The following is an 11,660-nucleotide window of genomic DNA, read 5'->3' as shown; positions in this document are numbered from 1 at the left end:
ATTAGGTGGAAGGAGAACGATACGAGAGGAGGGGTATAAAGAAAGGATGGAAGAGCGGAGGTGGAGAGGAGGGAGTGAAGGATGAAAGCAAGAGAATAGGAGAGACAGGAGGTTGATTAGAGATGAAGATGAAACAGGAGGAAGGCTGAGAGGGCGGAAAGCAGGGCAGCAGGAGCAGTGATGGAGGGAGAGGAACAGATGCGGGGGGGGGGGCAGAGGAGATGGAGGATGGGAGTGGTGAGCAGTTGGTGGAAAAAATTTAATGAAGGAAGTGGAAGAGGGAAGATGCGAGGTGGAATAAGAAGGGAAGGAGACGGAAGAACAAAAGAATAAAAAGAAGTGGAAAGGTAGCCGGCAGAGAGACGAAGCAGCGGGGCAGTAAGTAACGAGCAGGGAGGGAGAGATGTTCATGAAACACATCACAGCTGCACACGACACCGAATGGATGACACACGCCTCGCAAGATACAGCGCACACACACCATTCAGTGCGGTTATCCAGTAATGGATCCTGAACATGGCTGTAGCCAAGATTTTAGAGGGGCTGCCACCATGGGTCTACGCTAGCACTTGTAGAACGCAGACGTCCGCGCAATGCCTCCGCGTACAGCCTCTGATGACGGCATTTACGGACCCTGGTGCGCTCGCGGATGCGCAAAGTATAACTTAGGCTAAAAAAGTATCAATAATAAAAAATATCAAACATGCATAATTCCTAAAACCAAATTATAATATGATAATAAGTTAATTAAAAAAAAATTGTAAATGATAAACCACATTTTATATTCAATATTCATATTAACTGTCGCATCTTCTTTCTTACGAAAAATTCCAAAGGGGGTACATTATTGAAAAAGTTTGGGGAACCACTGCTCTAAGTTTAATTCAATTCTAATATATTTTGTATAACTCAAAATAACAAATCATAAATTTGTCCTCAGAGGGTTTTACAATCTGAACACTCCGGTTATGATCCTTGAGACCACAGAGGCCGCTGTTATGTAAGTTACACTGCCTGACTTAAACTCTAGGGTGGAGCTGCCTTAGCATTTGTGATGCATTTGCAGCAACATTTCGATCACATTTTGACTGTTTTTTGTACAATATTAGCAGACATTTTCAGTTCCTCTGCTCACCCCCTCCACTCTACTGATATGCAAATAAGACAGGTATGGCACTACAATGCTGAGGAAGGAACTTGTCAAGCATTGTCAACTGTCAAGCTGATTTAAAGTGAACTTTGAATTGTAAATGAGGCACCAATCAGTTGGACTGAGTGTCAAACACCATCTAAAGTATGGATGGAAGGATATCATTTATAAACCGTCATGTCACAACAAACTAGCATAAAGTGGTTTTCCCAGTAAAGAGAGAAATGTAGGGAGTCTCATGTTTCCATGGAGCCTTTCCACACAGAAACACTTGGATGTAACCCAGCTTATGGCTCTATCACATGAGAAATACACAAGACAAAGTGAAGCAGAACACCTCAGGTAATGGGAATAGTGGTCATGACAAGAACAAGACTAAAAATGCCTCGACAGAAAAAGTCCCCCCCCCCCCCAAAAAAACAAAAAACAAAACCTGATATGCTGGAAAGAAGGAATCGTCCAGAAAACAAAAGAAGCATTTATGAGATCATCACAAAGACAAGTGCGTCAACAGTAAACCAGCAGCGGTGCAGTGTCATGGGCCTGTTGAGATTTGAGTTAAACACACACACATATGCTCGCACGCAGGCATACACACACACACACACACACACACACACACACACACACACACACACACCCGAGGTAATGACACATCTTTGACATTTCTAATATTCCTCCATATCGATGACAACTTCCCTCCATAGCCCTTCATTTCCACAGACACACACAAACTCAGAAAAAAACCAATATAGAAATAAATAGTATAAATAACACAACTAAAGATCAACAGTGCCTGTGTTTGTGTGTGGACTTAAAAACAGAAAAAAAAAGAAAAAGTTTGAATGAAGTTAGACTTCATGGACGGGCTATGGAGGAAAATGGCCACAGCTTGTTCTCTCTGCCTCCCCCTCCCCGTCATTCTCTAATCTCTCTCTGCTGAGGTTCTTAGAGGTCAGTGCAGCGCTCCTGCTTGCTGTAGTGGTCAAACTGACTCTTCCAGTGCATCATGTAGGAGGACCAGCGGTGGAACTCCACCTTCCACTGACGCTCTGCCTCGTCTATGTTGTCTGAGAGGAGAGACACAGAGACACACAGAGAATCAGTGGTTAGCAGCTCAGCTTTGGCGCCTTTATCCTAAAGGCCTTTACACACCGGTGGCATTCTTTTTCATGCGATTATTTCGCAGGCCAAAATATTTTTTCCAACTGTTGTCTTTGCAATGAATACTTTCACAAAGAGCGTGAACATTACGTGGCGGTAAAACAACACTTTTTACTTTTGCAATGCGATTAAAGGCATCAACCAATCACGTTGCTACACCTATAATTATGATACAACAACACGGAGTCTCCTTCGTCCGAACTATAGACTGTAAAGAAGAAGTGGACGTAGTCGTCGTGACCTTATCCATTGGTTTGTGAACTGTAGTTTTGAAGCCTCGAGTTTGGCATTTTTGTCGTCGCCATATTAATTTTTGGCAACCAGTGAACAAAAGTGACCATGTTTGGACTCCGTGAGATTGACGTAGAAACGCCGTATACGTCTCTGGTTGTAGCCCCGCCCTAAAGCATACCCTGTTTTATGGTCTATTTGACTCTAAATGGACCATAATTGGCTAATTATGGTCCATTAGTAAATTATGGACTAATGCTGTATTGAAGAATACTTGAAACTAGAGATTGAGACCATACACTCATATTTACAATGTTTACTGAGGTAATAAATCAAGAGAGAAGTAGTCATTTTCTCATAGACTTCTATACAACCAGAGGAGTCGCCCCCTGGTGGACATTAGAGAGAATGCAAGTTGAAGTAGCTGCCTAGTCCAAACCAAGACGGCAAATATTACTCTTTTCGCAAAGGCAGCGCGGACCAGATACAGTCCTTCCGTTCATACCTTTCAAAATAAAAGCCATGGAAATATGATATTTGCAGATGAGTATTTAGCATTTATCTTGTCGTGTATTTGTCACGCCTACAGTGTGTAAAGGCTTTTAAGGTCTTATTACCAGTTTGTTGCTTATTTCACGGGTTGTCTTTTGTGTTTAGTTTGATTGCCAAACCCCAAGAGGGTGGGTCTTAGGTTACATGGACCGGTCTGAGGCCAGACACCAGGGAGAAGGGAAGAGATATGAATCAATAGCATAACACCAAAGTTAAATAAGGACAACTGCCTGTGGAGATATACACTATGCTGTATTTATCAAATTAAATGTCCAACTCTGTGCATTTCTTGTTCTATAATGACTAGATAAGGGATTCTGTCCAAATTATTTGTTCATGTTATGCATATATGTTGAAAATTAATATTAGAAATATATACAATGGTATTTATTTAGCACCTTTTAGTGACACATTCAGGCCTATAATGTGTTACCATAGTAACAGTGAAGACCTGTATTCAGTACAGATGTCGTGTGTTGAGTAGAAGCAGTGTTTAGAAGCACAATTTACCAGTGATGTTGAGGAGGCGTGGCAGAAAGCGGTTCCAGAAGGCGCACATCTGGTTCCTCATACCTTTGTGGACCTTCATTGGTTCAGTGTTGAGTCCTACGTGTTTCTGCTCGCTGACGGTGAACAGAGGCCAGCGCTTCTTGCTGTCCACCAGTCCGTCATGGTTCACATTGGGATTTCTGAAGGACGAGGACAAGAGACACAGTCAAAACAAGGAGGGATTAAAAATGGATAAAGACATCTACACTCAGTTTCCAGTTCCTTAGGTCATTCAGCTAAGACAAAGGCAGTTAATTCAACAGCCAAGCAAGGTCAGTACTGGCAAATACTTCATTCATTTATTGTGTAGTTTAGTTGACTGTTTGGATGCACATCACCTTGATATTACAGCAACAGCTGTTCAGAAGTTCAAACTTAGCCTAGTTCTAATGTAAGTGTTTACTAAGTGGAGTTTTACTCATCAATAAATTCAAACTAACAAACTATTTCTTAGAGATTAGTTGTTACTAAATATTCACACCCAGTAACAGCACAGTCAGGTGTAAAGCCAAAATGATACTTTCCGCATCCGAGGGTATGCAAGATGTACGTGTAGGTTTTGTGCGGACGTCGGCATAACTTTAATTTGTTTGTTGCCACTTCGCTGCTAATGCACAGCATCTCTCTCTCCCAGCCATCGTGGTGCTGTGTGTCTTTCAGCCGCTGTGCAGCACAGCAGCAACTACTTTCTTATTGTTACAATTCTTATGACAATAAAATCAAAGCTAGATCAGGTGCTTTATCTTACATCTGCTGTTTCTGACCGCAAAAATGATTTATGCTTTTTCAGATGCTAACATGTCCACAATGAGAATCTTAACATGCATGTTTAACAGGCAGATGTGCTCATCATCTTAGTTCGATAATTAGCACAAAAACCAAAGTTGAGCTGAGAGTTCTGCAGGTTTGTTGGTAATTAAATATAATACAAAATAAAAACAAATGGTGTTAGAGAGCTAGTGGTGCTAGAGGAAAAGTGAAGGGAACACCGAAGTCATTTGAATTCATCGTCTGGGTGCCATGGACATCTGTGCCAAATTTCATGGAAATCCATCCAATCATTTTTTTGATATTTCAATCTGGACCAAAGTGTTTAACCGACCAACCAATTCCAATGGCGTTCCCATCACTGCTGTAAATACCATGAATTACTTGAATTGGGTGGCTGCTTCCATAAGGACTGAGGTTTCCTTTGCAGAAACCAGACTGTAGAAACTTCTACTGATCACCTCATCGACTCTGCAGCTAAGCAACCTAATTACAGTCCGTCCTTTGTGGTGTACTCGTCTCTCTCTGCTGTCCGTTGTAATTGACAAGTACACAGCAGTCTGTGACGCCTCACCCAGTTCGTGCAAAGTTGGCCCAGTATCTCATTATGCGTTGGCTCAGTCTCTCCTCCTCTAAGGTGTAGTTGAATCTCTTCTCCAGTGGCAGGCCCAAGACGAACTCAATCTCGTAGCCATGGATCACGCCCATCCACTCCGGCCAGGCCAGGTTGGACGCTCGGTGGTCGAACAGGTAGAGGTAGACCCCTCCTTGAGGAGCGGGAGTAGAAAAAGACGGTTAATTTGTGTCGACAGCACTGGATTTGTTTGGTGGATACCTCGCTGCATTATTGTCTGGAAAGGAATGTGGAGATAGAGAGAGTGTGGGAGCTATGGACAGCATAGGATCTTCATATTGGACTCTGTTTTAGAACCTTTATGGTTGCTAGGTCTGTGGTCCACTCCCTGACCAAGATTTTACAAAACGGGACAAACACCAAATGGAGTCTCTTCATGCAGACTTTTTGCAAATCCATTCTTCGTAACCAATGAAAAACACCAAATAAAGCACGCAGAGCAGACTTATCAAAATTCCAAAACCACCTGAGAAAAAAGTGACCCTGACACGCTCCACCACAAAGCCCTCCACTATAGAGGGACTCTAGAGAGATGCTCTCTGGTTCTAGGACTCAACCACAAGCCGAGCCTCAAGACAGAAACCCCATTAGACCAAACCAAATGATGAGAAGACAAAAAGTTAGCTACTTCACACATTGGAGAGAATCAATCAAAAAACAAATTGGAATGCTATCTTGCCCTAAACAGAGAATACACAATGGCAGAACACCTGACCACTGTGACTGACCCAAGACTAAGGGAAATCTGTGACTACGTACAGACTCGGTGAGCACAGCCATCGCCACCGGCAGAGTTATATGGTCCAAGAGGCTTTTTTGTAGATCAGATGGAGCTGGACATGTGTGTCAAATTAAAAGTTAATCGGACTTAAGGTGTGAGGAATTTGAGGAAATTGAGCCGGCGCAGCAGATAACAAATACAAACAATAATAACATTAACAAACCGGCACAAATTCAATTAATTAATGTAACACTGCAGTGTAAAATGCAGGCACACAGGCTAGAAGGTAAATAAGTGGGCACTTATTGTAGAAAAATAAAATCCAGTCTGCTATAGTCCGGCTTTGTGAGGAAAAGAGTGACAAAGTGCAGTACGTGACACACGAAAAGGACCACGCAAAAACACATGTCTTACCTTGTGAGTTCGCTCCGCTGTTCACCACCCCTCCCATGTTGGCCTTGAAGGCGCTGTGCTGGGCGTAGGAGCGAGCGAAGTGGGCCAGCGGGCAGACGACGTTGTGGTCGCCCACGACGTCGTCCAAGGCGTCGCGGTTTTTCACCCCGTTATTCTCGTCCATCCAGTCGGTGTACTGCAGCACCACCGCTTCCAGGCCAATATCATTAGCGTGTGGCACGCTCAGCTTAACACCTGGCACAGTGAGGTTTTAGGTTTTTAGTTGCATTTTATTTTTTTATTGTTTTAGAAGTGTAACTGGGGCTGTGACGTGGTAAAGTAGAATCATGGCTGGAATTTTGTTGGAGATTTCTACAATTCTTTCTGATCAGTCGCGTTAACAGAATGATTATAGAGAACTGTCAAATTCTGCAATCATATTAAGAGTGTAGAAAATAATTTTGCAGTATTCTTTGTGTCTCTATCCTTTCTCTCCATAGTGAGCTTCACCTTCCAGGAAGTCCTCTCTGGAGATCAGGCTTTCGTTGTCCTTGCTGAAGCCTGGAGCTCCGTACAGCAGGAAGTAAGAGCCCTCGTCCTGGTTGACCCCGAGCAGGATCTGAGTGTCTTTGAAGTTGCCCGAGTTGAGCATGGCCTCGGGAGTGTCGGGTACAACCTCGCCGTCCACGACGGGGACAAACGAAAACCGGAAGAGGGCCGACCACGGCAGGACCTGCTCCGGACAGGATGACAAGCTCAAATGTACCGTTTGAAATGACACGCAAACCCATAAAAGACCAAAGGTCCTGTGACAGATTTGGTGAAATAACACCTTTAAAAAACTCCTTCATTCAGGTCAGCACGACAATTCGCTTATCGCTTCCATTACGCTGTGTAGTCTCGTGGACCTGCTGCACCACAGCACATCTGGTATGTGCCGTGGGTGCAGATAAATCAATCTCCATGGTGTAATGTGTGAACGGGAGCAGGGATAGATAATCAGGGGAATCTGTACCGCCCCAATTTGCCACCTCAAGACCTAGTAATGCTTTCACATTGACGTCGGGTCATTGACGGCTGGGGGCGGGTTAATGTCCTTACATATGTATTTATTGCACACCTAATAAATTAGGTGTTGTGGGGCTCAGAACAATTTATCCACCATTCTACAGTAGCGACAGTAGATTCTTGATCAGGACTGGTTTATGGCAATATCTGATTTAGACCTATGTGGTGAAGGTTCTTGAATCCTGGCTGGTATTGAAATATTATTGAAAAGACCCAAACCAATAATGTGTTGATGCTAGAGTATCAAGGCCTAAAAGAGGATGAAGTGAACTTCACTGACTGTTGACTGACTGCATTACCTGCCACTCCTGGTCGATGAGCTCCTGTGGGTTTTTACCGCGCAGACAGTCCACCATCTCAGTGTCGTTGCCTCCGTTGCAGCCGACCAGTTTGCCCAACAACGTGGCCCGTCTGCGCGCCTCAGCAGGGCTGACCGAGGCCCAGGGACAGTTGGGGACCCCGCTCTGAAGGATGGCCCTGGTGAAGATGGGCCGGCTGTCCGGAGACAAGAGGTGGAATCCTACTGAAGCTCCACCAGCGCTCTCACCAAAAATAGTCACCTGATTGATCAAAGACGGCAAACAGAGAGACCGGAGTCAAAATAAGCTCGCACTTGATTCTTTGTGTAGACAGAACAGGAGAGACAAATAAAACTGTGAGAAACTAACCTGTTTGGGGTTTCCACCAAAGGAGTGGATGTTGTCTTGGACCCACTGCAGCGCCATCCTCTGGTCCAGCAGACCCACGTTGCCGGGAGCCTCAGAGGAACCATGCAGAGCGAGGAAGCCAAAGGCACCGATCCGGTAGTTCATGGAGACCACAATGACTGTCTCACTGTGAGCTAGATAGCGGCCATCATACACGTCCAGAGAAGAGGCACCACTGTAGAACCCTGGAAATGTTAAATATCACATTAACCTAATGTATCACAATCTCCCACAAACAGACAGGAACTTTACTATACATTTAATTCATAGGAGTATGAGAGGTCTAATGTCTAGAGGAGTCCAATATCTTTATATCTATAAGGATAACAGTTGAAAGGGTATCAGATTAAGGCACACTTTCATAGTCTGGGTTGAATTATCTCACTTTTCTGTATGTTTACAGAGCAGCTGGTGAGCGGCGGCCTTCCAGCCAGCTGTGTGTGTGCTAGTAGTTCCATCAGCTGATAGCCAAACACACCTTCCAAAACAATATAACAGAGCAAAAACAGTTTTCCCCCAGTTTCTCGCTAACAACTGCTACCGGCAGGGAGCCGGTTAAGAGTAGTGAGTGAGGAGTCAGCAGACCATTCAATGGCAGAATCATTCAATAAAAGGTATTTTGAGAAGGTGTGAGACTTTGCAACCACAAGAGGTCCTTGAGCATGCAGCCATGAATGAGAATGCAAAATATGATGGAATTTGTTGCAGCAGTATGCAAGATTAGACGTGGACAGACAGAGATGCATACGCACACACTCACTCATGCGCACACACACACTACCGATCTCATTATTAACAGTGGCTAGAGAGAGCAGCCTAGTCTGGTTCCACATCGGGTAAAACTCCAAAGAGTTCAGCAATCTAAAGAGGTCATGTGACTCCACTCTGCATAGAGTGAAAATTACTTCTTTGAATACCTGGTGCACTGCTGCCCTAATGTCTCCACAGGAAGAATTACTCATGTCTAGCCTAATTTATATTGTGTCTCATTCTGAATAAGTCGTGACCAAGTACCTCCGCCGTAGATCCACACCATGACGGTGAGATTGTGTGGTCTGGGCGAGGAGGGCACCCAGACATTGAGGTACAGGCAGTCCTCGCTCATCTCTCTGTTGGGGTTCCACATCTCGCTGCCCTGGAAGCCGGGGAACGACATGTCCACGAACTGGTAGCAGGCTTTGGGGTAGGCGTTGGCCTCGTACACCCCTGACCACAGACCCTTGGGCTCAGCGCGACGGAAACGCCACTTCCCTACCGGCGGCTCTGCAAAGGGGATGCCCAGGAAGGAGGTGACGAAGCTTCGGTCTGGCACCGGCATGCGGGTGCCTCGGACTCGACCAGTACGCGTCTGAACGATGAGGTCTGCCTCGGTCTGGGAGGAGCAGGTGGGAATGAGGAGAGACAGGAGGAGGATTTGGGAGAGGAGGAGAAGGACGGAGGTCTGCATGACGGGGGCGAAGGCAGTCTGCACGGCTGGAGCTGAGGTCGTGATTCGCTTTCCAATCAGGGAAGGCTGGTTCTGCTCTATTTCCCCTCAGCTCTACAGACACACAAAGAGAGAGAGAGAGAGAGAGAGAGAGAGAGAGAGAGAGAGAGAGAGAGTAATGTGATTACTGTAAAGGAGAGTGATGGAGAACAGAGGGAGGTAGAAATCAGATGAGGAAAGAGATGATAGGACAGAGGAAGTAGGAAGGGTCATCGAGGTCTCCAAGATCTCTTCAACCCAACATGGAATCACATCATCTTTGCTCCGAATCAAACCAGCTTGTCCCACTTTGTAAAGACTCTTTTTCTGACCTTGCAACATTTAATTTCAGGTGATGTGGGGCCTCCACTATAAAACGCTGCAGGAAACCCGATACTAGGTGTTCACATGTCTTGAAACAAAGTCCTACAAGTTCCATCAAGTACAGGTGATAAAGAATGAGCTACCTCCAATGAAGACCTGGAGTTAAGATTATTTTGTAACACAACTATTTCTAAGTTCAAGAGGGAATGTTCACACTCAAAACAGTATTATATATAATAATATAACAGCTCAGACTCTCAATATAAGTCAAATCTCCACACACCCTGATGCAGGTTATCAGTGAGTGTAGCTGTGTAGGTGGGCTGTGGCTTCCCAGAAGAGACTCATTAAATATTCAACACAACACAGCAGCTGCTCTACAGCACAGATGACCACGTCAGTGCTACAGTAGAATCCCACTGCTTCTGTTGATGTTCAGGTACTGGCATACAAATGCAGATTTTGGGTTTCGAAAGTGTTCTATTTTTGTATTTGCAGTCTGAGTTGTATTGACCAATCACGTTTGAGCGGGCTTTGGTTGCGTGCAGGCAAACGGTCCGAGTGGAGCGTAAAAGAGGCAAAAAACGCATTGATTGAAATGTAGTCTCAGATCACTGATTCATTGTTATTTCAATCAGCTCCACTCACACGAATCTCCAATTGGTTTCTGTTCCTAAATTATTTTTAAAGGTTGTAAAGCTCCTCCATAAAAGACTGTGTAAAAGCCACTTGTCCTTACTGTGGTGGGGCAACACCATAAGCCGAACTTCTTCACTAAGAAGAACCAGTTTATAGCTTTCTATAAGGACTTCTAATTTTCACAAAACAAGGACTGCACAACCACTCCAACCGTCAAATTGAAACAAACCTTGTGATGTTGTATCTGAATGCAGTTTGCTCAGTGGAATGTGGAGCTACCTTGGAGTAATGAGCACACCAATGTTGAGACTAAAGAGATAAATTCTCTATGTTGCTCTGCTCACTCTGCTCACATAGCCCTGAATGATCAGATTACTTGATATCGTGATGTAATTTTCATCTCCATTGCACAGTGTGTATTTCAAAACACTTGCTATGCTATATTGTTACACCACTAGTACAAATGCCCTTTTTTTCTCATATAATTTGAAAATAAAGAACAGCTGCAGAGTTGTGATTCGTTTTACTGTTCTAAATCGACTCCACAGATTCCAAAAATGGTTTACTCACATTTTGGATTGAATAGCTTTCCAAGGTTATGGTTAAGAATTCGTAACTGTATTTGCTGGATTTACTGGAGAGCCCATGTTGTCTAGAAATATGTTTGTCACATTAAAAGCATATGATAAGAATCTTGCTGGATTTACCACTTTGTGTCCACTTTTGGAGAAACATCTATATGCAGTAATGAAACCCATGTACCCATATACTGCTGAAATCTCTATTACCAAGTTTCCACTGTGAAGGAGGGAAAGTTATTTTCTTTCCGCAGGCTGACGTGTTAAAAGCCCCTCAGCACTCAACAACAAAGGCTGAGACTGGTGTGTGGTCATGAGGGGACTATAAAAAGGCATCAGAATAAAACCCTAGTAAATGCCATACCGTGTGATGGATTAACGGGGCCCTTACCAGATATGAATCTCCTCCTAGTAAGAAACTTAATAACTCTACGAGACTGTATCAAAATTACAGTTTGACGATGCTGAGGGATGTTTTATCTTTGTCTTCAACGTTTTTCATTCCTATTTTGGTTAAATACTCAATTCTGGTTGGCTGCAGTATAGATGACCTCTCGATTATTCGTGAAGCTCTTGTTATTGATTTGGGTACAATGCCATGGCTGGATATCTGGTTAGCTAGCTAGTCTTGTTGTGAAACTTACTGTCAAATGGAATCTTGCTAGCATAACGTGAGCTTCATGCTAGCTAACGAGCTTTTCTCGCTTGTAGCTGAGC

General features: G+C 44.1%; 1 protein-coding gene across 1 annotated transcript in view; it reads right to left on the bottom strand.

Annotated features, from left to right (window-relative positions):
• The window catches only part of ache (acetylcholinesterase (Yt blood group)), a 9,560-nt gene extending 83 nt beyond the window's left edge, over nucleotides 1-9,477 (bottom strand). The window contains exons 1-8 of the mRNA XM_031851346.1: nucleotides 8,952-9,477; nucleotides 7,899-8,122; nucleotides 7,530-7,790; nucleotides 6,673-6,895; nucleotides 6,184-6,417; nucleotides 4,989-5,181; nucleotides 3,608-3,786; nucleotides 1-2,220 (exon numbers count right to left, since the gene is read on the bottom strand). The exon at nucleotides 1-2,220 is cut by the window's left edge and continues 83 nt beyond it. Coding sequence (XP_031707206.1) covers nucleotides 2,099-2,220; nucleotides 3,608-3,786; nucleotides 4,989-5,181; nucleotides 6,184-6,417; nucleotides 6,673-6,895; nucleotides 7,530-7,790; nucleotides 7,899-8,122; nucleotides 8,952-9,384 — 1,869 coding nt within the window. The 5' untranslated portion in view covers nucleotides 9,385-9,477 and the 3' untranslated portion in view covers nucleotides 1-2,098. The remainder of the gene's footprint in view (nucleotides 2,221-3,607; nucleotides 3,787-4,988; nucleotides 5,182-6,183; nucleotides 6,418-6,672; nucleotides 6,896-7,529; nucleotides 7,791-7,898; nucleotides 8,123-8,951) is intronic.
• Nucleotides 9,478-11,660: the final 2,183 nt, after the last annotated feature.

The sequence above is a fragment of the Anarrhichthys ocellatus genome, unplaced genomic scaffold, assembly GCF_004355925.1.
Source record: "Anarrhichthys ocellatus isolate YVR2014 unplaced genomic scaffold, GSC_Weel_1.0 scaffold11, whole genome shotgun sequence".
Classification (NCBI taxonomy): domain Eukaryota; kingdom Metazoa; phylum Chordata; class Actinopteri; order Perciformes; family Anarhichadidae; genus Anarrhichthys; species Anarrhichthys ocellatus.
The sequence above is the reverse complement of the archived record's forward strand: the minus strand, read 5'-3'. Positions and strand labels throughout refer to the sequence as shown.